The sequence below is a fragment of the Scyliorhinus torazame genome, chromosome 2 (assembly GCF_047496885.1).
Source record: "Scyliorhinus torazame isolate Kashiwa2021f chromosome 2, sScyTor2.1, whole genome shotgun sequence".
Lineage (NCBI taxonomy): Eukaryota > Metazoa > Chordata > Chondrichthyes > Carcharhiniformes > Scyliorhinidae > Scyliorhinus > Scyliorhinus torazame.
Window position 1 is genome coordinate 261,315,867 of NC_092708.1, and position 25,628 is coordinate 261,341,494.

Below are 25,628 nucleotides of genomic sequence, written 5' to 3' on the forward strand. Positions count from 1 at the left end.
TGTGTACTAATGCTGTGGCGGATGAGTTTCTGGAGTACGTTAGGGATGGTCTAGAGCAGTACGTTGAACCGACTAGGCAACAGACTTTTTTCGATTTGGTATTATGTCTCAAGAAAGGACTAATTAAAAACCTTGCTGTAAAAGAACCTTTGGGGATGAGTGACTATAATATGGTAGAAATTTAATTCTATTTGAAAATGAAGTGGTCGAAATTTACATTCCATTTGAAAATGAGGTGGTTCAGTCTGAAGCCAGGATGTTAAATTTGAATAAAGGAAAGTGTGTAGGTAGGAGGGGCAAATTGGTTGAAGTATATTGGGAAAATGCATGACGGTACAAAGGCAATGGATAGTCTTTAAAGAATTATTACATAGTTTACATCAATTGTACATTCCTTCAAGACACAAAACCCAAAACGAAATGTCAGTCAACTGTGGTTAACAAAGGACGTTAGGATTTAAATGGCCTATAAGGTTTCGAGAAATAGTCATCAACCTGAGGAATGGGAGCATTTGAGAATACAGGATACTGTTGTAAAACCTTTGTCTGCTGTGTTTCCTTTTTAATTCCTGTCCTGGCTGCCTTTAATCTACAATCTTCTTGCTAGCTGCCGCAAAATGAACCCCCCCCCCCCCCCCCCCCCCCCATGTCTTCTGGACTTGCCCAGGACTTCCCATTTAGGCTCTCTGGCACAGCCCATGTTGTCAGTTTGATTGGCTTGGCAAGCAGCCAATCAATGAATCTGAAATTCTGTACTTTCTCCTGTTGTTGTGGAGCCATTCAGAATCTCTCAGAAGAAAGGCGTGTCATCTGGAGAGCTCCATTTTGTCCATGCAATGCAATAAATAGGACACACAACCGCATAATAAAGAAGAGTTGCGTCCAGGTTTGCAAGGTCCCAGGTTCAGTTCTTTAATCTGTACTCCGTTTATTCAATCAGAACATAAGTGAGGCACAACAATTTTATTGGTGCTTTGGATCAGGAGGGGAGAATCAGCCAAGAACTATATACCTGACCCACTGGCCAGTGACTCTTGATGAAGAATATGTTTGTATGCGTTTTGGGCAGGATCAGGCTGCGTTCCTCTGGCGTCACACTCCATCAAAGCATCTATTGACACATTGCCTAGCATTGGATGTAGATAATTAATAAAGCATTGGAAGGCCAAATGGCACGCATGGAACCATTGTGTGGGAACAACCAGGTCCACATGGTAGAAGTGAAATTCGGAAAAGCAACTTGGTGATCTGAGGCACAGGGACCTATATTTATGGTGGTTACGAGCAGAAAAAAATATTATGCAACAGACCAACATTTGTATAGATATAGGTTAAATTAGATTGGGGGGTGGGGCAGTGGCATAAATACATATATTACAATAAACATTGAAAAAGAAACTTATGTATATTTGCAATAATTCAACTTTCCAGGTAAATATGTCATTTTCTATTGTTTTGGGTTTTTCAACTGGTAACGGAAAAATACCATATTATACCCCTGAAGAGACAGCAGAAAATTTTACTTCAGATTTATCTTAAACCCTGTGCAGTCTTGCGCAACAATGCCTGTTGTTTTATTCCTCCAATGCTACTCAAAATGCTGCTTATATTACTTGGATTGTTTATATTTGTTCCCATTATCTTATTTTATTTTCTCTTTTTAGGCTGTTAGAATGGACATTATTTCTCTACCAGGATGAGCAGGCTGTTTACCAATTTCTGTATGAGTCCCTGGAGCTCACCTTGAAGTTTGGAGAACCCGAAAGTAAGAGATTTATTTAATTGCTTTGAGGTTTAAAAATATAAACTCATTAGTCATTTTCCAGTGCAATAGTAATTACTGTGGTATAATTTTTCGAGAAGCCACTATGGTTTACTGCTATGTGAATGAGTTTATCATAGTTTATCACTATCAGTTGTAGGCATGTAACAGCAGTCTCCCACGTTTCTGTTTCATGAGCACAATCCAAATTTGGAAGTTAATTTCTTTAATCATACTGCAAGTGTGCTTTTAAATTAAAAGTTTACTGCACAGAAAAAAGCTGGCTATTCATCCAAACTGGCTTTTGCTGGCATTGCTGTACATGTGTCTCCAGCCACCTCTTTTCATCTAATCCAGCAAATCACTTCAATTCTTCCTTCTGTATCATAGATCCCTACAGTGCAGTAGGTCATTCAGCCCATTGGGTTTGCAGCGACCCTCCAAAAGAGCACACTACTGATGTCCTCTACCTCTCCACTCCACCATATCCCCATAACCCTGTAACCTAACCTGCATCCCTGGACCCCAAGGGGCATTTAGCGTGGCCAATCCACCTAATCCTGCAGATCTTTGGACTGTGGGAGGAAACCGAAGCACGGGGAGGAAACCAATTCCGAGAACATGCAAACTCCACACAGACAGTCATCTAAGGCCGGAATTGTACCCAGGACCCTTGCGCTGTGAGGAAGCAGTGCTAGCCACCGCACTTCTTGAGTTTTCCCTGAAATGCATTGCTGTCGTGAATTTGTGAGAAATCTCTCCTGCTTGGTGACAACATTTGACTCTTGGTCCATAGTTCATATAAGTAGCATTGAAGGTTGTTTTGTTGTCAGCTTAGCTCAGTTTTTAACAAGTCACTTGATGAATCCGAAGGTTGTGGGTTTGAACTTCACGTCTGATCTGTAGTACAATAAAAAAGGCAGACTTTCAATTTAATACAGCGCCTTTCAAGACCACAGAACTTCTCGAAGCACTTCCCAGCTTTATAAAAAAAAAAAAAAAAGTACTTTTGAAATGCAATCACCCTGGAAATATTCGAAATGCAGCAGCCAATCTGCACACCACAAACTCCCACAAGCTGGAATGTTTAATAATGGTATAATCTTCAGTCACAGTCTAATCTGTTTTCTCAGTGATGTTTCCTGAAGGATAATATTGGCCAGGATGCTAATGATAACCCCTGGGTTCGTTTGAAGTATTGCCATGGAATCTTTTATATCCGCCTGAAAGATAGAGCATATGTTAGAGTGTGATGACACCCCTGAAACTGTTGCACACTCTCTGCTGCATTGGAGTATCAATCTTGATTTTTCTGCTCAAGTTCTGAAATGGGATTCTGTCTGCCCATTGATAAATCTGTGTCATGGGAAATGGTAGGTTTGGTGTTGATGACGCCAAAAGGACTAAAGAACCTTATTCATCTGACTCTGTCTAATTTCTTCGGCAACACTGGCATATACCTGACCAGGTGGAAAATTACTACGGCATATTTATCCACAAGGGCGGCACAGTGGTTAGCACTGCTGCCTCACAGCTCCAATGCTGACCTTGGGTGACAGTATGGAGTTTATACGTTTTCCCTGTGTCGGCGTGAGTTTCCTTTCACAGTGTAGATTAGGTTGATGTGCCATGCTAAATTGTCCCTTGGTGTCCAAAAAGATTAGTTGGGGTTATGGTGATAGGGTGAGTGTGTGGGCCTAGATAGGGTGCTCCTTCGGAGGGTTGTTGCAGACTCGATGGGCTGAATGGCCTTCTGCACTGTAGGGATTCTCTGGCAAAACACAGACCAGATCCAGAAGTGGGATTGTTCCACTGCACGGTTTTCTGTTCCAGTTGCATTTCCTGAAATAATGAAGCAGGTCATGCCAAATACAGCAAGCCCTGGACAAGGTTCAGATTTAGACTGAAGGAAAACAGAGGCCAAGGAAAGGGAAAGATTACTGGGGGAGATTTTAAGGTTGGACAAAGAATATGCGGAGACCCCGGAGGAGGGACTGTACAGGGAGAGACGATGACTCCAGACGGAGTTCGACCTTCTGACCACCAGGAGGGCGGAGGTGCTGTGGAGGAAGGCACAGGGGATGAGATATGAATATGGGGAAAAGGCTAGTCGCCTGTTGGCCCATCAGCTGCGAAAGAGGACAGCGGCGAGGGAGATAGGGGGAATTAGAGACGAAAAGGGAGCTACGGTGCGAAGAGCAGGGAAGATAAACGAGGTGTTTAAGACCTTTTACGAAAGACTTTATAGGTCCCAACCCCCGGAGGGAAAAGAGGAGATGCGGCGGTTTTTGGACAAATTAAGGTTCCCGAGGGTGGAGGAGCAGGAGGTGGAAGGCCTGGGGGCACCAATTGGGGTGGACGAGGTTACCAAGGGGCTGGGGAACATGCAGGCAGGAAAGGCCCCGGGACCAGATGGGTTCCCGGTGGAATTTTATAGAAAATATGTGGACTTGCTGGCCCCGCTGTTGGTGAGGACGTTTAACGAGGCCAGGGAAGGGGGGACTCTACCCCCGACAATGTCGGAGGCGACGATATCGCTAATTTTGAAGCGGGATAAAGATCCGCTACAGTGCGGGTCCTATAGGCCTATTTCACGACTAAATGTGGACGCCAAATTGCTAGCAAATGTGCTGGCATCGAGGATAGAGGACTAGGATTGTGTCCCAGGGGTGGTGCACGAAGACCAGACAGGATTCGTAAAGGGGAGACAACTAAATGTCAACGTGCGACGGCTATTAGGGGTGATAATGATGCCCCCAGCAGAGGGGGAGGCAGAGATAGTGGCGGCAATGGATGCAGAGAAGGCATTTGATAGGGTGGAGTGGGAGTATCTATGGGAGGTGCTGAGGAGGTCCGGGTTCGGGGACGGGTTTGTTAGCTGGGTCAAACTCCTCTATGGGGCCCCAACGGCAAGTGTGGTCACGGGTCGGCAAAGATCGGAGTATTTCCGCCTAAACAGGGGAACAAGACCGGGATGCCCGCTATCTGCATTACTGTCCGCGTTGGCAATTGAACCACTGGCCATGGCGCTGAGAGACACCGAGTGTCACTCTACGCGGATGACCTACTGTTGTATGTGACAGACCCAGTGGGGGGGATGGCAGAGGTAATGAAGATATTGAGGGTGTTCGGAGATTTCTCGGGATATAGGCTTAACATGGGAAAGAGTGAACTTTTTGTGATACACCCTGGGGACCAGAGTAGAGGGATAGAGAAGGCTTACCGCTAAGGAAAGTGGAAAGAAACTTTCGATACCTGGGGATTCAGATAGCCAGGAGCTGGGGAACCTTGCACAGACTTAATCTGACACGACTGGTGGAACAAATGGAAGAGGACTTCAAGAGGTGGGACATGCAGCCACTGTCACTGGCGGGTAGAGTGCAGGCAATTAAAATGATGGTCCTCCCGAGGTTCCTATTTGTATTCCAATGTCTCCCTATACTGATCACTAAGGCCTTCTTTAAAAAAATAGACAGGAGCATCACGAGCTTCGTGTCGGCAGGGAAAGTTCCGAGGGTAAGGAGGGGGTTCTTACAACGTAGTAGAGACAGAGGGGGACTGGCGCTGCCGAATTTGGGCGACTACTACTGGGCCGCCAATGTGGCGATGATCCGTAAATGGATGATAGAGGGAGAGGGAGTGGCGTGGAAAAGATTAGAGAGAAAGTCCTGTAAAGGGACGAGTCTAGAGGCGCTGGTGACGGCGCCACTACCGTTCTCACCAAAAAGATTTACCACAAACCCAGTGGTGGCGGCAACATAAAATATTTGGGGGCAATGGAGGCGACAGAGGTGTGCTGGGAGCCCTGGTGGGGTCCCCAATTAGGAACAACCATAGGTTTGCCCCAGGGAGGATTCCAGAGCTGGCACCAGCTGGGAATTAGGAGGCTGGGAGATTTTTTTTTTTTTTTTTTTTAATAATATTTTATTGAGAATTTTTGGTCAACCAACACAGTACATTGTGCATCCTTTACACAACATTATAACAATACAGATAATAATGACCTTTTTTATTTAAACAAGAACAAAAGAAAACAACAACAAATAAATAAATATTAAATAACAAAAATAAAAACTAGCCCTAATTGGCAACTGCCTTGTCTCAGGCCACCCCCCCCCCAAGTCCTGGGCTGCTGCTGCTGCCTTCTTTTTTCCCCCATCTATCTTTCCGCAAGATATTCGACGAACGGTTGCCACCGCCTGGTAAACCCTTGAGCCGACCCCCTTAGGACGAACTTAATCCGCTCTAACTTTATGAACCCCGCCATATCATTTATCCAGGTCTCCACCCCCGGGGGCTTGGCTTCTTTCCACATTAGCAATATCCTGCGCCGGGCTACTAGGGACGCAAAGGCCAAAACATCGGCCTCTCTCGCCTCCTGCACTCCCGGCTCTTGTGCAACCCCAAATATAGCCAACCCCCAGCTTGGTTCGACCCGGACTCCTACTACTTTCGAAAGCACCTTTGTCACCCCCATCCAAAACCCCTGTAGTGCCGGGCATGACCAAAACATATGGGTATGATTCGCTGGGCTTCTCGAGCACCTCGCACACCTATCCTCCACCCCGAAAAATTTACTGAGCCGTGTTCCAGTCATATGTGCCCTGTGTAATACCTTAAACTGAATCAGGCTTAGCCTGGCGCACGAGGACGACGAGTTTACCCTGTTTAGGGCATCTGCCCACAGCCCCTCCTCGATCTCCTCCCCTAGCTCTTCTTCCCATTTCCCTTTTAGTTCGTCCACCATAGTCTCCCCTTCATCCCTCATTTCCCTATATATATCCGACACCTTACCGTCCCCCACCCATTTCTTCGAGATGACTCTGTCCTGCACCTCTTGTGTCGGGAGCTGCGGGAATTCCCTCACCTGTTGCCTCGCAAAAGCCCTCAATTGCATGTACCTGAATGCATTCCCTTGGGGCAACCCATATTTCTCAGTCAGCGCTCCCAGACTCGCGAACTTCCCATCCACAAATAGATCTTTCAATTGCGTTATACCTGCTCTTTGCCACATTCCATATCCCCCATCCATTCCCCCCGGGGCAAACCTATGGTTGTTTCTTATCGGGGACCCCCCCAATGCTCCGGTCTTTCCCCTATGTCGTCTCCACTGTCCCCAAATCTTCAGTGTAGCTACCACCACCGGACTCGTGGTATAGTTCCTTGGTGAGAACGGCAATGGGGCTGTCACCATAGCCTGCAGGCTGGTCCCCCTACAGGACGCCCTCTCTAATCTCTTCCACGCCGCTCCTTCCTCCTCTCCCATCCACTTACTCACCATTGAAATATTAGCGGCCCAATAATACTCACTTAGGCTCGGTAGTGCCAGCCCCCCCTATCCCTACTACGCTGTAAGAATCCCTTCCTCACTCTCGGAGTCTTCCCGGCCCAAACAAAACCCATGATACTCTTTTCTATCCTTTTGAAAAAAGCCTTCGTGATCACCACCGGGAGGCACTGAAACACAAAGAGGAATCTCGGGAGGACCACCATCTTAACCGCCTGCACCCTCCCTGCCATTGACAATGCTACCATATCCCATCTCTTGAAATCTTCCTCCATCTGTTCCACCAACCGCGTCAAATTTAGCCTGTGCAATGTGCCCCAATTCTTAGCTATCTGGATCCCCAGGTAACGAAAGTCTCTTGTTACCTTCCTCACCGGTAGGTCTTCTATTTCTCTACTCTGCTCCCCTGGATGCACCACAAACAGCTCACTCTTCCCCATGTTCAATTTATACCCTGAAAAATCCCCAAACTCCCCAAGTATCCGCATTATTTCTGGCATCCCCTCCGCTGGATCCGCCACATATAGTAGCAGATCATCCGCATATAAAGATACCCGGTGTTCTTCTCCTCCCCTAAGTATTCCCCTCCATCTCTTGGAACCTCTCAGCGCTATCGCCAGGGGCTCAATCGCCAGTGCAAACAGTAATGGGGACAGAGGACATCCCTGCCTTGTCCCTCTATGGAGCCGAAAATATGCCGATCCCCGTCCATTCGTGACCACACTCGCCACTGGGGCCCTATACAACAGCTGCACCCATCTAACATACCCCTCTCCAAACCCAAATCTCCTCAACACCTCCCACAGATAATCCCATTCCACTCTATCAAATGCTTTCTCGGCATCCATCGCCACTACTATCTCCGTTTCACCCTCTGGTGGGGCCATCATCATTACCCCGAACAGCCTCCGTATATTCGTGTTCAGCTGTCTCCCCTTCACAAACCCAGTTTGGTCCTCATGAACCACCCCCGGGACACATTCCTCTATTCTCATTGCCATTACCTTGGCCAGGACCTTGGCATCCACATTGAGGAGGGAAATTGGTCTGTAGGACCCGCATTGTAGCGGATCCTTTTCCTTCTTTAAGAGAAGCGATATCGTTGCTTCTGACATAGTCGGGGGCAGTTGTCCCCTTTCCTTTGCCTCGTTAAAGGTCCTCGTCAGTAGCGGGGCGAGCAAGTCCAAATATTTTCTGTAAAATTCAACTGGGAATCCGTCCGGTCCCGGGGCCTTTCCCGTCTGCATGTTCCTAATTCCTTTCACCACTTCTTCTACCGTGATCTGTGCTCCCAGTCCCACCCTTTCCTGCTCTTCCACCTTGGGAATTTCCAGCCGATCCAAAAAATCCATCATTCTCTCCCTCCCATCCGGGGGTTGAGCTTCATACAATTTTTTATAAAATGTCTTGAACACTTCGTTCACTCTCTCCGCTCCCCGCTCCGTCTCTCCTTCCTCGTCCCTCACCCCCCCTATTTCCCTCGCTGCTCCCCTTTTCCTCAATTGGTGTGCCAGCAATCTGCTCGCCTTCTCTCCATATTCATACTGTACACCCTGCGCCTTCCTCCATTGTGCCTCTGCAGTGCCTGTAGTCAGCAAGTCAAATTCCACATGCAGCCTTTGCCTTTCCCTGTACAGTCCCTCCTCCGGTGCTTCCGCATATTGTCTATCCACCCTCAAAAGTTCTTGGAGCAACCGCTCCCGTTCCTTACTCTCCTGCTTCCCTTTATGTGTCCTTATTGATATCAGCTCCCCCCTAACCACCGCCTTCAACGCCTCCCAGACCACTCCCACCTGAACCTCCCCATTGTCATTGAGTTCCAAGTACTTTTCAATGCATCCCCTCACCCTTAGGCACACCCCCTCATCCGCCATTAGTCCCATGTCCATTCTCCAGGGTGGGCGCCCTCTTGTTTCCTCCCCTATCTCCAAGTCTACCCAGTGTGGGGCATGATCCGAAATGGCTATAGCCGTATATTCTGTTCCCCTCACCCTCGGGATCAATGCCCTACCCAACACAAAAAAGTCTATGCGTGAATAGACTTTATGGACATAGGAGAAAAACGAGAACTCCTTACTCCTAGGTCTACTGAATCTCCACGGGTCCACCCCTCCCATCTGCTCCATAAAATCCTTAAGCACCTTGGCTGCTGCCGGCCTCCTACCAGTCCTGGACTTCGACCTATCCAGCCTTGGTTCCAACACCGTGTTAAAGTCTCCCCCCATTATCAGCTTTCCGGTCTCTAGGTCTGGGATGCGTCCTAGCATTCGCCTCATAAAGTTGGCATCGTCCCAGTTCGGGGCATACACGTTTACCAAAACCACCATCTCTCCCTGTAGTTTGCCACTCACCATCACGTATCTGCTCCCGTTATCCACCACTATAGTCTTCGCCTCGAACATTACCCGCTTCCCCACTAATATAGCCACCCCCCTGTTTTTCGCATCCAGCCCCGAATGGAACACCTGCCCCACCCATCCTTTGCGCAACCTAACCTGGTCTATCAGTTTCAGGTGCGTTTCCTGTAGCATAACCACATCTTTTTCCATCTTCTCACCCAGTTCCCACGCAGCTGTATCTCTCCCAGACGGTGCCCCCCCGCCCATCCTTTCCCGTACCCACTCCCCCCTTTCCCCAGCAGCAGCAACCCAGTAATTCCCCCCTCCCCTGCTAGACCCCCCGCTAGCGTAATTACTCCCCCCATGTTGCTCCCAGAAGTCAGCAAACTCTGGCTGACCTCGGCTTCCCCCCGTGATCACGGCTCGCACCGTGCGACGCCCCCTCCTTCCTGCTTCTCTATTCCCGCCATAATTATCATAGCACGGGAACCAAGCCCGCGCCTCTCCCTCGGCCCCGCCTCCCATGGCCAACGCCCCATCTCCTCTCCCTCCCCACCTCCCCCCATCACCACCTGTGGGAGAAAGAAAAGTTACCATACCGCAGGATTAAAACATAAAACCCCTCTTCGCCCCCCCCCCCATTCGCCCCACCACTTTGTCCAAACGTTCATTTTCATAATCCAATCATTCCAATTTTTCTTCTACAATAAAAGTCCACGCTTCATCCGCCGTTTCAAAGTAGTGGTGCCTCCCTTGATATGTGACCCACAGTCTTGCCGGTTGCAGCATTCCAAATTTTCCAAAGGATCCGCTGCAATCCGGCCACTTTCCTCTCCTTTTTCCATCCGTGTCCAGGGGGAACACCCTTCTGGTTTACCGCACGGTGTTTTTAGCCGTTAAAATTGCCGTTGGGGCTCCTATCAAGAGCCCAAAAGTCCGTTCCACCGGGAGCTGCCGAAACGTGCGACTCAGCTGGTCATCGCCGCACCCGGAAGTCCGGCTGGGAGATTTATTTATAGACGGGACGTTTGCGAGTTTGGGAGCGTTGGAGGAAAAGTATAAGCTGCCCCGGGGAAATTTCTTTAGGTATATGCAGGTGAGGGTGTTCACAAGACAACAGGTGAGGGAATTTCCATTGCTCCCGACGCAGGGGATCCAGGATAGAAGTTTCATTTTATGTTATTGGGTTAGTTTACTATGTTAGTTAGTTACTCTTTATTAGATTGTAGTTATCATGTTACTTGTACTGTTAAATTTTCTTTGTTTGATGTGTAAGGGGAAAAAATTGTGAATGAAAAATTTCAATAAAATATATTTATAAAAAAAAAAAGATTTAGACTGAAAAGTAGACATAATCTTTGCACCAGGCAATGACCTTCTCCAACAAGAAATCAGTTTAACCAATCCCCAACACCCCCCGCTCATTCATGTTCAACAGCATTGCCATTAGTCAAATGCCCACCGTCGCTACCTTAATAGAAATTTAACTCGACCAGCCATGTAAAAGGTATGGCCACAACCGCAGGTCAGAGGCTGGAGTGAGCACGTGTGAGGGCGGCCGGGCCGAGCAAGTGTTGAGGGCGAGCGGGCGAATTGAAGCTTAAAGTGGGAGCATTGGTGATAAAACCGCCAGTCTTGTACAGGAATCAGGCCAGTAAAAACTGCTACATTCCAGGATCAGAGCTGTGCTGTTCTTACAGGGAGTTCTTAATTTACTGATGTTGGGACTGCAGGGTCTGTGGAGCTGGAATTGACCACTCGCCTGTCCAGAGTGTTATAACAGAAATCCCACTTTGAGTACCATGTACAGTTTTGGTCTGTCTTCCGGAGGGATATACTTGCAATAGAGGCAGTTCAGCAAAGGTTCACTCGGATGATTTTTGAGATGAAGGACTTTGTCTTGTGAGGAAAAATTGACCAGGTTGACTCACTGGAATAGAAGAATACGGTGACTTTATTGACACATCAGATTCAGTAGGGGCCTGACAGGGTAGACATGAGGGGATATCCCCTCTTCTGGGGCAATCTAGAACCAAGGAACACATTTTAAAACAAAGGGGTTTCCCATTTAAGTCATAGATGAAGAGGAATTTCTTCTGAGGGTCATCAGTCACCGAGAACAGTGAAGGATGAGTCAGAGAATATATTCGGGGCTGAGCTAAGCATATTTTGATCTACAAGGGAGTCCAGGATTATGGGAAGCAGGTAGGAAAATTGAGTTAAGGCTGCAATCGGATCATCCATCATAATGAATGGTGGAGCAGGCTTGATGGGTCTAATGGCCTGGTCCTGCTCTTATTTCTTCTGATGGTTTTCAGTGGGTTATTTAATAAAAGTAACTGATGTTGATGAGTTTTCTTTTTCTTTTAGACTCGTTGGCTTTGACCTAATTTTGTTTTAGATGCAGGTGGTGTTGTCTCTCTTGGTGAGAAGTGCAGGAAAATCCTTGACCTTAATCTTGAGTCCGTCTTGGATGGTGAGTTAACGGTCCTATATTTGAACTTTTGAATGAGCATCCCAAAACTTTTTAGCTTTAAATACTTTGTATAAATTGGCTAGTTTGAAATTAAATGTAAATGTGCACCTAGGCGCCCACTTAAAGGAATACCAGGTTTAATTGTCATATAAAAATAAATGGGTTTGCCATAAATGACCAGTTTTCAATGGCAGCCTAGGCTGATTTGAGACAAAAGCACAAGAAGATTAGTGGTTACAATGGGAAGAGATCTGATGCATTGGAATTCCATCATTTGAAAGGTCTCCTTAAATTGGATATGGCTGGGACGGCACAGTGGTTAGCATTGCTGCCTCACGGCGCCGAGGACCCGGGCTCGATCCCGGCCTTGTCTCTTCGTGTGGAGTTTGCACATTCTCCCGGTGTCTGCGTGGGTCTCACCCCCACAACCCAAAGATGGCAGGGGTGGTGGATTGGCCATGCTAAATTACCCCTTAATTGGAAAAAGAAAAATTTATATAATTTTAAATTCTCAAATTTATTTAAATAAATTGGATATGGCTGCAGAATTTACTTTAGGAGTCCAATACAGCTCGTTTTAAAGCCATTTCTGAAATAAGTTGGAACAATTAAATGCACCTTTTGACCCAAATGACGCTTTGAGTTGAGAAAAGAGCAGGATAGTGATCTGAAAAGATTTTAAAAGATGTAGGGAGATGGGGTGGATGTAGACAATGTTTCCAACTGCAGAGAAAAACCAAAACTTTGGGCCATTAATAAATAGGGAATTCAGAAGAAACTTCTTACCCAAAGATTGGCGACAGTGAAACTTGTTACCACAAGGTTGAAATGAAAGCACAGGTGAAGTTAAGGAGAAGCCAAATAAGCACATGAGGCTGAAAGGGATGCAAGCTTATGCCAATGAGGTTCGACAAAGACACTTGTGTGGAACATAGGTACAGAGGTAGGCCATTTGGCCTGCCGAGCCTGTTCTGCCATTCAATTAGATGATCCACCTCGATGCCACTTTCGTGCACTGTCTCTATAGTTCTTGATGCAATTTATCAATTTCTGTCTTGAGCACGTTCAATGACTGAGCTTCCACAGCCCTCTTGAGGTAGAAAATTCCAAAGATTCACCACCCTGAGTGAAGAAATTACTCTTTCTAAGTCTTAAATGGCCTACCCCTTATCTGAGATTGTGTCCCCTTATTTTAAACTCACCAGCCAGAGCAAACATCTTACCTGCATCCAATCTGTCTTGTCCTGTAAGAATTTTGTAAGTTTCCATGTGCCCTTCAAAGCTCTAGAGAATGGAGACCATGGGCAGGATTCTTCGTTTCTGAGACTAAGTGGTCACGCCAACGGAGAATCCTTGGACTTCTACGACAGAAAAACCTGCACTGCACCTGGACCAGTTCTGTTTGAGGGGCTAGCACTGGTGCAGCGTGGAAAACAATCGATTCCACTGAAAAACGGTGCGGGATTCACCGGCTCCGTGATCGACACTCTGGAGGCTGACAAACTGCAGCTGCCCATACACATTACACTCTCCACACGCACATATCCCAGCCAAAAATATGGCACTGGTTGTGTTGAAGCGCGCCCATACAGCTGATGGGTCAGCTGGGGTCAGAGGGCACCCCTGAGGGTGGGGGGGACACCTATACGGCCTGTGGTAGTCAAAGTGGACTGTTAGCAGTGTGCGCAGCTGCATGGTTGCCTTGCCGGCTGCAGCAATGTGCTCCGTGCCCTTCCACCCCGACCCCACAACCCACCTCCTGGCCACCTCCCCACTACTCCCCCCCGGCCAGCGGCAGAACTGTCGGCAAACTATGGCGATGTTGGGCACCTTCTGTACCCTCTCTCTCCCTCAGCAGCTGCCACGCCGGTTTCACAATTTTTTTTTCCCCCGAGTACCCAATTCATTTTTTCCAATTAAGGGGCAATTTAGCATGGCCAATCCACCTACCTTGCACATCTTTGGGTTGTGGCGGTGAAATCGACGCAACAGTTCCACGATTTTTAAAAGCACAAGTGAACCACTCCATCGGGAACTCGGCCCATCGGTGATGGAGAATTGCGGAGGCCCTGGAGAGTACTGGGTCGGGCCCGTTGATAATATGCGAACTGTGCCGACAGTATGTGCGGAGTAAAACGCATTGACGCCGTTTTCGAGGCGATGGAGAATCACGATTTGGCGTCAAATCGGCACCTCCTGTGATTTTGGCTTTGGAAGCTATTCTCCGCCCAATCGCATATCTGGATTTTGGCGTCGGCTAACTGAGAATCCCACCCTATGTCTTCTCAATCTCTCCTCAAAAGACAATCCTGCAATCCCATGGATTAGTCTGGGGAATCACTGTTGCAGTCCATGTATATGGCATGTATGTATATCTTTCCTTCGATAAGGGGACCAAAACTGTGCACAGTGCTCCAGGTGAGGTCTCACCAAGGCTTTTTATAACTGCAACAATACACCTTTACTCCGGTACTCAAATCCCCTCGAGATGAAGGCCAGCATGCTGTTTGCCTCCTAATTGCTTGCTGTATCTGCATGCTAACTTTTAGTGACTCATGATCAAGGACACCCAGGTCCCTTTTATACACCTGCACTTCCCAACCTCTCTCCATTTAAGAAATATTCTGCCTTTGTGTTTTTTCTATCAAAGTGAATAACTTCACACTTATTCATATTATATTCCATCTGCCCATTCCGTTAGCCTTTCCAATTCCTCTTGATGATTCTTAATCTTGGTTGTATTTCCAGTCAGATCTGCATATACACACTTGTTTTCATTTTATTTTTCAGAGGATGAGGCTCCTTTGCAATCCAAACTGGTTCATGATCTGATTATGACATACTGGAAGAGTCGAGGCAGTTGGCATAACGTATACACAAATGAATCTCAGCTCCCTATGGTATGGAAAAAGATATGACTGGAGTTTATTGCACCATCATTTTTTTTGTTATGTCAATCACCCCTGCCCACCTCCATCACAGATCATCCTCCTTATTCTTTCCTCTTCCACAGCAACTTTATTTCCTTGGCTTTGTATTTACGAATAAAGTATTGACGACCAAATGACTAATAAACTGTTAAATCCTAACTTTCAGTTCTAACAAAAGGTTGTGATCTGAAATGTTAACTCTTTTTCTTTCTCCATAGATTCTGCCAGCATTTTCTGTTTTATTTCAGATTTCCAGCATCCGTAGTGTTTTGCTTTTGTTCTACAGTTTATCATCCTTTTGGTACTAATACCGCTTCCTTTTTTGATGGAGGAAGCAAGAGGTTTGAATTCTGTGACCAATCATAAAGTGGAACAAATTTTAATTATAATTGCAAAGGGTCGACTTCTGGTGACGGCGGGCGGGAGGCAGCCGCACATTGGAGGGCTCCCGTTCGGGAACGGCATTTTCGCGGAGTAACGCCCGGTCCTAGGGCTAGCGACGGCAGTAAAAGTCGGGGGATAGCGCAAGGAGAAGAAGGATGTCGAAAATCGCCAAAAAAGCGGCTGAAAGTCCGTTGGAGAGGGGAAATGTCACCGCGGGGTCAACAAAGAAAATGGAGGCTGGAGCACCAGGGGAGGCCGCGGTGCTTACGGCTGAAGAACTAACTAAGGTGATGGCTGCTGAATTCCAAAAGCAGTTGGCGCAGATTGAGAAATGTATGGAGATGGTGAGGAAGGAGATGAGGGAGGTTTTGAATGTGCTGGAGGCGGTTTCCCCGGTGAAGACGGCGGTGGCGAGAGGTGCGAGAGCAAGGGGAGGCGCTGAAGGAAGTGGAGGAGACGGTATTGCAGCACGGTGATCAACTTGCCTCGATGGGGAAGGAGATGCGGAAGATGATGGACACGAACAAGAATCTGAGAGGAAAAATGGAAGATCTGGAAAACAGATGCAGGCGACAGAATTTGAGGGTCGTGGGGCTGCCCGAAGGAGTTGAAGGACCGAAGCCGACTGGGTATTTTGCCGCGATGCTGGCAAAACTACTGGGGATGGGGGCGGACCCCTCCCGATATGAACTGGATCGGGCTCATCGGTCGTGGAGGCCTGTACCCAAGGCGAGTGAGCCGCCAAGGGAGTGACTCTGTGCTTCCGTAGGTACAGTGTGAAGGAGAAGGTCCTGAGCTGGGCCAAACAGAAGCGGGTGGTGCAGTGGGCTGGAGCTGGTATACGTGTATACCATGACTTTACGGTGGAGTTGGCGAAGAGGCGGGCTGCCTTCAACCGGGTGAAGAGGGCACTGTACATTGGCAAGGTACAGTGCGGCATTGTATATCCAGCGAAGCTGAGGGTGACTTACAAGCTCAGGGACTTTTATTTTGGAGCAGCGGAGGAGTTTGCGAAGGCAGAAGGACTGTGGCAGAACTGACAAATTGAGGAATGGTCATGTGCCGATGTAACCTCATGACTGTATTTTCTTCTTTTTTTGTATCACTGTGCGCGGGTGTAGAGGCTAAAGGAGCCAATGTTGCCTATATTTGGACAAGGGAAGGGACGGGACTTTCACTCAAAAGGAGGGCTCTTTGGGGTGTAGGTGGATATGCGGGGCTTATGTGCTAAAAGGGGATCTTTGGGCTTTCCTAGGGCCGGGCAAGGGGGAAAGGGACCCGGGAGGGGGCCTCCATGCTGGCCGGTTTAAGCCAGCCAGTGAACGGGAGTGAGGTGGGGGAGGGGCTGCGGCCATCGGAGCCTGACAGAACAGGGTCCGAGTGATCTAGCCGGGGTGGAAAGTTGGGGGGAGGGAACAGAGGTTGGGGGAGGGAACCAAGGTTGGGAGGAGGAGTTTTACAAGAGGCATTGGACGGGAGGAGCTGGAGACTTGGGGGACACGACAACTTTGGGGTATCATGTACGGTACTCTCTTAAGAGGCTGGATGGCGTTGGTTGGGGGGGTGGAGAGCCATGTAGATTAAGGGTGACTACGGGTAATCCCTGATTCCTTTTTGTCATTTGTTTATGTAAACAGGCAGGTTGAGGTTTGGGGGTTGGTGGGCGGATGGGATCGTTGTTATTATGGGGATTGACATATCTTGTTGATTATTGTTTATTGTTGATGGGTGTAAATGTGGGAGAAAACGTGAAAAAGGAGAATAAAAATAATAATAATTGCAAAGGGTCTTTGAAATTACAGTCTGGTCTTATTTTCATCGTTAACCTACTTTTTTGGGGTGAGCTTTCCCAGTTCTTGGGCTGGCTTGTTGACAAGATCTGTTGGCTTGCAATTTCCCTCGGGAGATGTAAAATCTGTTGCAATTGGCATGTTGCTGCGGAAGCATACCTGGTATCAGCTGACCAGAACAACATGATGGCAGGCCTAGCAATGCCTGTCACTGAACTGTTCCACATCTTCTGGTGGGTGTTAATATAATGAGAGGCTTCAGAGAAGCTATTGGAGTTCATAAGTATTTTAATGTATTTACAAATTTTGAGACTTTTTTTATGCACAAGGTTTTTAGAACCTGGTCTGGCCATTAGAAGCAGTGGCAGTATGTTAGATTACCTATAAATGTTTATTTAAAGATATGGCGAAAGTGCACGGAATAGGATTAAAAGGATAGCGTTTTCAGAGCTCTGAAGAAGAATCCTAAAAACTCAAAACATGAAGTCTGTTTCTCTCTGTAGATGCTACCAGACGTGCTGAGTTTTTCTAGCATTACCTGTTTTTATTTGCGCTATCTCGGAGACATGATGGAACAAATGGTCTCTTCCAATGCTATAACATTTTGAGATTCTGAAATTTCCCAATGCTAAATATATGATTTTTGCTCAATATGTTAACTGCTTGATTTAAACCCCAGAACTTTCCATTTGGTTTCTCAAGTTAAACAGAAAATTGTGTTTAAACTGTAATAAAGGTGTAAGGTCTTGTTTGTAATCATGTTTAATCAAGAACAGATTGCCTTATTCAGACTTTTTTTCCCCCTTCAGCTATGTGTTTGGAAACCTCGATAGAATGAACACTGTAATCAGTGTGACTGATAGATTACTGATCTGTCTTCAGTTGCCTGTGTGTTTTAATACAGTTCACAGCCCATAAGCCCATCGCTCCTAACCTCTGGCATATAAGGGGTGATGTGCTCTTGGAGATTGAAAGGCTTGAGCTGTCCTCTCTGATTTGTATAACATTTCAAATCTCTTTTTGCCATTCTAGTTCTTACTTGATATGTCACTAGTAGTGAGTCGATATCGGTTGCTTGGGGATGAACTGGAATATTTCCTGAACTGGGGATCAAAATTTGGCATTCTGAAGACTGAGATTCAACCAATGGAGTAAGTGTATTCGTAGCATGCTGCTTGCAATTACTTGGTAGTGGAATCACTGGGAGAAATGGGCATGTAAGATTCCAGATTTTGAAGCCTGTGCAAACTTTATTTTACCTATCCTCAACCCGCCCGTTCCAAAGTAATCAAACATTGTATATATATATATTTTTTTTATATATATATATATATATATATATATATATATATATATATATATCTGCCACTCTAGAATTGTTGATAGAGTTGTTGACTTGTTGATTTTCTACAGGAGAAGGAAAAATTGTTGTAATTGGCATGTTGGTGCATCATGGTGGCATGTGGGTAGTTTATCTGCCTCATAGCACCAGGGACCCAGGTTAAATTCCAGCCTTGAGTGACTGTGGAGTTTGCATGTTCTCCCCATGTCTGTATGGGTTTCCTCGGGTGCTCTAGTTTCCTCCCACTGTCCAGGGATGTGCAGATTAGTTGGGGTTATGGCGATGGGATGGGGGAGTGAGCCTAGTAGGGTGCTCTTTCAGAGGATCGGTGCAGATTCCTTAGGCCGAATGGCCTCCTTCTGCACTGTAGGGATTCTGTGATAATTTAGTACAATTAATTTGTGTCCATGTGCAGTCTCGGCCTACCTTTGACATTATACGTGGTTAGGGTCAATATTCTCTGGTTGTGCTTCTTTCTAACGCTTGGCTCTCTCCTTGACTTACCACATAGAGCAAAAACAGTATACAAGATAAATTGGACCGAGGAGAAGCATTTGAGAACTTGACAGGCATTCAGCAAGTAAAAAGCTTTGTGTATCCATTTGTGATTCCATTCTTACCTATCTAATCGTAACCACCAGAGAATCACTTGCATTGGTTTCTCTTCCTGATCGCGCACCATTATCACTTTTGTTCCCCAAGGATCTATACTTGGCTCCCTCCAATTTCTCATTATATGCTGCCCTTGATGACTTATCCAAAGACATGATGTAAATTTTTACATCCACACTCATGGCACCTAGCTCTACCTCCGCATCTCCACTGATCTATTATTATTGTTATTTATCCAAAATCTTATACTAGATGAACAGGAATTTCCTACAATTAAATATTTGGAATATTAAAGCCATTATTTTTGGTCCCTGTGCCAAACTCCTTTCCCAGCTATCTAGGATCAGAGCTAACTAGAGAACAGGCCATCCTAGATTGGGTACTGTGGAATGAGAATGGAATCATTGGCAAACTCGTGCGCGACCCCTTGTGGATGAGCGACCATATATGAAAGAATTTTTCATTAAAATCGAGAGTTAAGTAATTGATTCTGAGACTAGGGTCCTGAATCTTTACAAAGGAAACTACGATAAAATGAGGTGTGAGTTAGCTACGATTGATTGGGGAATGTTACTTACAGGGATGACTGGATAGGCAATGGCAAACATTCAAAGAGCGCAGGGAGGAACTGCAACAATTGTTTTTTTCCTGTCAGGCACAAAAGTAAAATGGGAAAGGTGGTCAATCCATGGCTTACAAGGGAAATTAGAGATCGTATTCGATCCAAGGAAGTAGCATATGAATTTGCCAAGAAAAACAACAGGTCTGAGGATTGGGAGCTGTTTAGAATTCAGCAAAGAAGGACCAAGGGATTGATTAAGAAGGGAAATTCAGCAAAGAAGGACCAAGGGATTGATTAAGAAGGGAAAAATAGAGTACAAAAATAAGCTTGCAAGGAACATAAAAACTGACTGTAAAACTTTCTATATTTACTTGAAGAAAAAAACGATTGGTGAAGATTGGTAAGTCCCTGACAGTAAGAAACAGGGGAATGTATTATGGGGGACACAGAAATGGCTGAGCAACTAAATACATACTTTGTTTCTGTCTTCACAAATGAGGACACAAATAAGATACCAGAAATGTTGGGGAACATAGGGTTTAGTGAGAAGAAGGAACTGAAGGTGATCAATATCAGTAGAGAAAATATCAGTAGAGAAATGGCGTTGGGGAAATTGATGTGATTGAAGGCTGATAAATCCTTAGGGCCTGAAACTCCAATCCAGGGTACTGAAGGAGGCAGCTCTAGAAATAGTGGATGCATTGATGGTCATCTTCCAGGATTCTATAGAGACTGGAACAGTTCCTGCAGATTGGAGGGTGGCTAATGTAACTCCACTATTTAACAAGGGAGGTTGAGAGAAAGTAGGGAATTATAGTCCAGTCTGACGTCAGTAGTGGGAAAAATTCTAGAATCCATTATCCAAGATTTTGTAGCAGAGCATTTTGAAAACTGGCAGGATTGGACAGAGTCAACATGGATTTATGAAGGGGAAATCATGCTGACAAATCTACTGGAACTCTTCGAGGATGTAACTAGTAGAATTGATGAAGGGGAGCCGGTGGATGTGGTGTATTTGGACTTTCAGAAGGCTTTTGACAAAGTCCTGCCTAAAAGATTGGAGTATAAAATTTGAGTGCATGGGATTGGGGGCAGGGATCGGTGTTAGGACCCCAGCTATTCACAATATATATATTAATGAGATGAGGAAACAAAGTGTCATATCTCCAAATTTGGAGATGACACCAAGTTGGGTGGGAGGATGAGCTGTGAGGAAGATGCAGAGATCCTTCAGTGTGATTTGGACAAGTTGAGTGAATGGGCAAATGAATGGCAGATGCAGTATAATTTGGATAAATGTGAGGTCATCCGCTTTGGTAGCAAAAACAAGGCAGACTGTTATCTGAATGGTCATAAATTAGGAGAGGGGAAACATGCAACGAGACCTAGGTATCCTTATATACCAGTCACTGAAGGTAAACATGCAGATGCAGCAGGCAGTAAAAAAGGCAAGTGGTATGCTAGCCTTCATTGCGAGAGGATTAGAGTACAGGAGCAGGGATGTCTTGCTGCAATTATACAGGGCCTTGGTGAGGCCACACCTGGAATATTGTGTGCAGTTTTGGTCTCCTCATCTGAGGAAGGATGTTCTAGCTATAGAGGGAGTGCAGCGAAGGTTTACGAGACTGATTACTGGGATGGCAGGTCTGCCGTTCGAGGAGAGATTGAATCGGTTAGGATTGTATTCGCTGGCGTTCAGAAGAATGAGGGGAAATCTCATAGGAACCTATAAAATTCTAACAGGACTGGACAGGATAGATGCAGGAAGGATGTTCTTGCTGGTGGGCGTGTTCAGAACCAGGAGGCACAGTTTGAGGATACAGGATAGACCACTTTAGGGCAGAGATGAGGAGAAATTTCTAAACCCAGAGAGTGGTGAGCCTGTGGAATTCGTTACCACAGGACGTAGTTGAGTCCAAAACATTGTATGGTTTCAAGAAGCAGTTAGATATCGCACTTGGGGCGAAGCGAATCAAAGAATATGGGGGAAAGCAGGATTACGCAATTGAGTTGGATGATCATAATGAGTGGCAGAGCGGGCTTGAAGGGCTTAAAGGCCTCCTGCTCCTATTTGTTTCTATGTTTCTACCCCATTCCTGTCCCTGGCAACTGCCTGAGATTAAGCATGTCTGTTTGCAATCTTGGTATCACATTTGATCCCATGATGAGTTTCTAACCTCACCCTTGTGCCATCACTGCCAATTTCAACCTCCATCACATCAGCTGTAAACTTGAGGTGATCCAAAACACTGCTGCATGTGCCTTAACTTGGAGTGAGTCTTGAGTCCGGTTTTTCTGTCTTGTCCAGTTTCTCTACATTGGCTCCTGGTCAAGTGACATCTGATCCTTGCTTTCAGATCCCTCCAAGATCTCTATTTTCTGCTCCAACCTCATAACCCTCCGAGATATTTGTGCTCTTCAAATTCTGGCTTCTTTGCATCCCCAATTATATTTGCTCTATCATTGATGGCCATGCCTTCAGTTGTCCGGCCTGAAGCTCTGGAATTCCCTCCCTACACCACTCCTAACTTTCCTCCTTTAAGACACCCCTTAAAACAAATATTTTGGTCATCTGACATAATATCTCTACATGTGACTCGTTGTCATACTTGTTATTTTTCGAAGTTCCTGTGAAGTGCTTTGGGATGTTGGGTTGAAGGTGTTCGAAATTCGTGTCCTATCAGTTCTGGTTCTCATTTGCCTCCTTAAATACAGTAATCACTCTGAAATTTGTGTTTTCTGGTTAAGGAGTTAGTCACAATCCACAAAATGATGATTTGAATGTCTGTCTTTGCTGTGATTGAATTGGTCTCACTCCATGATCTTTGTTTTTCTTTTGCAGCGTGAAGTATCTTTTCACGAGTTATGATGCACTGTCGAAATTTGAGCTTACATTTCATTTAAAGCCAAGCTATCCATGGGGCCCTCTGCAATTCACATTTAACTCTTGGTTTGGAAACATCAGGTGGGTCCATGTACTCTAGAAATTGCCAGTTCTGTAGGCCCTGTCTTTCAAATGGAACTAAAAATCTGATGTATGAATGCAGCTCTTGGAGGAAGCCTGCATATGCTTTCCACAAGATTGAGGGAAAATACCAATAGTATTGGTGCATAAGACCTGAAAATCTTTTTATCCAGCTTTACATGGAATATAGTTCCACAGGTACTGATGCCAAGAAAATAATATTATGACTAGTCTTCATGGTAAATTTGGCTGCTTACTTAACCATATGGAGCATCATAGCAATGTTTGCTCCTGTCCTTAACACGTGCATGTTCATGGGGTAAATTCCAATCAGGAGCAGGACTCTGACTTTTTCCCTTCCCCCACAATTCGTAATACGCAACTCTGAAAGGACTTGGAGGACACCAATGGAGATTTGCTAATTGACAACACCAGGTGTATAAAGTCACAGAGCTATCGAAGATGCACCTCCTGGTCATTATTCAACAATGGAAAGACTTTGCAAGCTGCATAAAGGTGGAGCACTTTATTGCGGAGTACAATTCATAGAAGCTGGGTTAGCACAGTGGGCTAAACAGCTGTCTTGTAATGCAGAACCATGCCAGCCGCGCGGGTTCAATTCCTGTACCGGCCTCCCGAACAGGCGCCAGAATGTGACAACTAGGGGCTTTTCACAGTATCTTCATTGCAGCCTACTTGTGACAATAAGAGATTATTTTATTTATTTATTTATTTATTTAATTCTAACCCCACCCAGCATATGTACATTGCACACTTTAAAGCAGAAGGTCACTTGAAAAAAGATGCTCAGATTGGGGCAGATGCTCAGATTGGGGAATCAAGGGACCTCCTGGGATGTATGGCTCCGTGATGCATATGCCTGTATGATCTAGGTTTGTATGGTAATGGCCATAAAAATTCTCATTTTTAAAGTAGCTGATCTTACCCAGTGTATCAGATCAGTCTAGATTTCCAGACTCTGCATCTTCTGGATAATAATACAGCAGCGCAGTGGTTAGCATTGCTGCATCACAGCTCCAGGGATCCGTGTTCAATTCCAGCCTTGGGTCACTGTGCGGAGTTTGCACGTTCACCCCATGTCTATGTGGGTTTCCTCCAGGTGCTCGGGTTTCCTCCTACAGTCCAAAGATGTGCAGGTTAGATGGGGTTACGGGGATAGGGTGGGGGAGCGGGCCTGGGTGTTCTTTCAGAGGGTCAGTGAAGACCTGATGGATTAAATGGCCTCCTCCTGCACTGGAGGATTTCTATGGTTCTATTCTATGGTCTGCTGGAAAGTGCATTTGAAGACCGAATTGAATTTTGTGGTTTTTGTGTGCTTCCTATAGTTGATTAGCCTTCCCACATTCACTGTCCCATCTCCCAAATAAAATTGATCAATGTGTTTGCGGTATTTCAGGGTGATTAGAAACTGTGGAACTGTAGTGCAGCAGAGTCAGTGCCTTAGGAGAGGAGGAGATAAAAGGGAAAACATGACCAGATAGTGATCTTAAGTGAATTTCTGCAGTTCTTGTAAACCATGTAGGAAACATTCTAATGTTTAAATGGGAGCACAACTTCTTGTGAAAGGGGTAGATTAGAATTTAAATGCCAAAGTATGATGGATAAACAATGGTAAACATATCAGGAAATACTTAATAATTCTGAATGAATACATATTCCATTGAGGAATAAAAACTCCAGAGGAAAAGCCACCATCCATATTTAACTAAAGAGCATAAAGTTAGTATTGGATTAAAACAAGATGTTTTCAACTTGTTGAGTTGAAGACACAAAATCCATACCAGAAATAGAACTGGGAATCAAGGGCCTCCAGAGAGGGAGAATACATAATTAATATTGGTGAAGAAAAATAGTGGAAAAAATGTAAAGTAACTACAAACCAACACCTCCCCTGGCGCTGAAGGCCAACAAATTAGGGTTCTAAAAGAGGTGGCTGCAGTGATGATGAATGCATTGATTTGGATCTTCCAAAATTTCCTTTACAAGAATGGTCCCAGTAGATTGAAAGGTCGAAAATTAATATCACTATTCAAGAAAGGATCGACTTCAGTGGTGGCGATTGTGCTGATCGGTAGCACAAAAGGTAGCTCTCTCTTGGGAACTTAAAATTTGGCCCTTTTATCCCATAAATCGGACACTGAAACAGCAAAAATCCCCCACCACCTTTACCCTAAACCAACAACCACCTGACTAAATGCCCTGAACCAGCCACAAAGCCAGAAAAATAGTAAAAGGAACAAGAGCCAGGAGAGGAAGATCCATATCTCAGACACTCAGAGCGGAGTAGAATGTGGCAGACCAGGAGGGATTGCCAACGCGAATGTCGGCCACCCACCGACAGGTCAGTGGATGGAACTCCTTGCACAAGAGATCCAAATTCACAGAGACTCCATCAAGGGGGACCTCAAGTCGGCCATAGAAATCACACTGGCCCCCTTCAAAGAGGAGTTGGAAAGAACAGAACGGAGACTGGAGACCCAAGAGATGACAGTGCGGAAACTGGAGAAAGCGGCCACCGACCAGAGCGATCGTATCGCCTCGCTCGAGACAGAAGTGGCAAGGTTGGTGATGACCCAGAGAGCGCTCGAGGGGAGAGGTTGAAGATCAGGAGAACAGGACTCGCCGCCGGAACTTTAGGATTGTCGGATTACCTGAGGGCACAGAGGGCAGAAACCAGGCAGGCTATGTTGGCAGATGCTTGGAAAGTTGGTCGGAGGGGGGGATGCTTCCCCAAACTCCCAGAGGTCGCTCCGGCAAAGGCCCAAAGCAGAAGAACCTCCAAGGGCGATTATCGTCAGACTCCATAAATACCAGGACAAGGAGCTAATTCTGAACTGGGTGAGAAGCACGCAGCCCTGGAGATGAGAGGGACATACAATCTGCATCTATTAAGGCATTGGGGCCAAGGCAGTTTAATTCGTGGACAAGGTGTGGTTTGGAATGCTGCACCCGGTAAGATTCTGGGTAACATATGGCAATAAGGAACGTTATTTTAACACATTGGAGGACGCAGACGAGTTCATCCAGAAAACCAGGTTGGGAAGACCGCAATAGCGGACACATTTGGACCATTAACAATGTGTCTTTGATCTCTCGGCTGAATGCTTGCATGAGTCTGATGGAGGAGGTAAAGAAAAACCTACGGAAGTGGTACTCAC

General features: G+C 45.9%; 1 protein-coding gene across 1 annotated transcript in view; it reads left to right on the forward strand.

Moving 5' to 3' along the window:
* Nucleotides 1-25,628, forward strand: part of knl1 (kinetochore scaffold 1) — a 240,322-nt gene that overhangs the window by 193,209 nt on the left and 21,485 nt on the right. Inside the window, exons 21-25 of the mRNA XM_072486289.1 lie at nt 1,665-1,765; nt 11,790-11,864; nt 14,655-14,764; nt 18,001-18,119; nt 22,327-22,449. Coding sequence (XP_072342390.1) covers nt 1,665-1,765; nt 11,790-11,864; nt 14,655-14,764; nt 18,001-18,119; nt 22,327-22,449 — 528 coding nt within the window. The remainder of the gene's footprint in view (nt 1-1,664; nt 1,766-11,789; nt 11,865-14,654; nt 14,765-18,000; nt 18,120-22,326; nt 22,450-25,628) is intronic.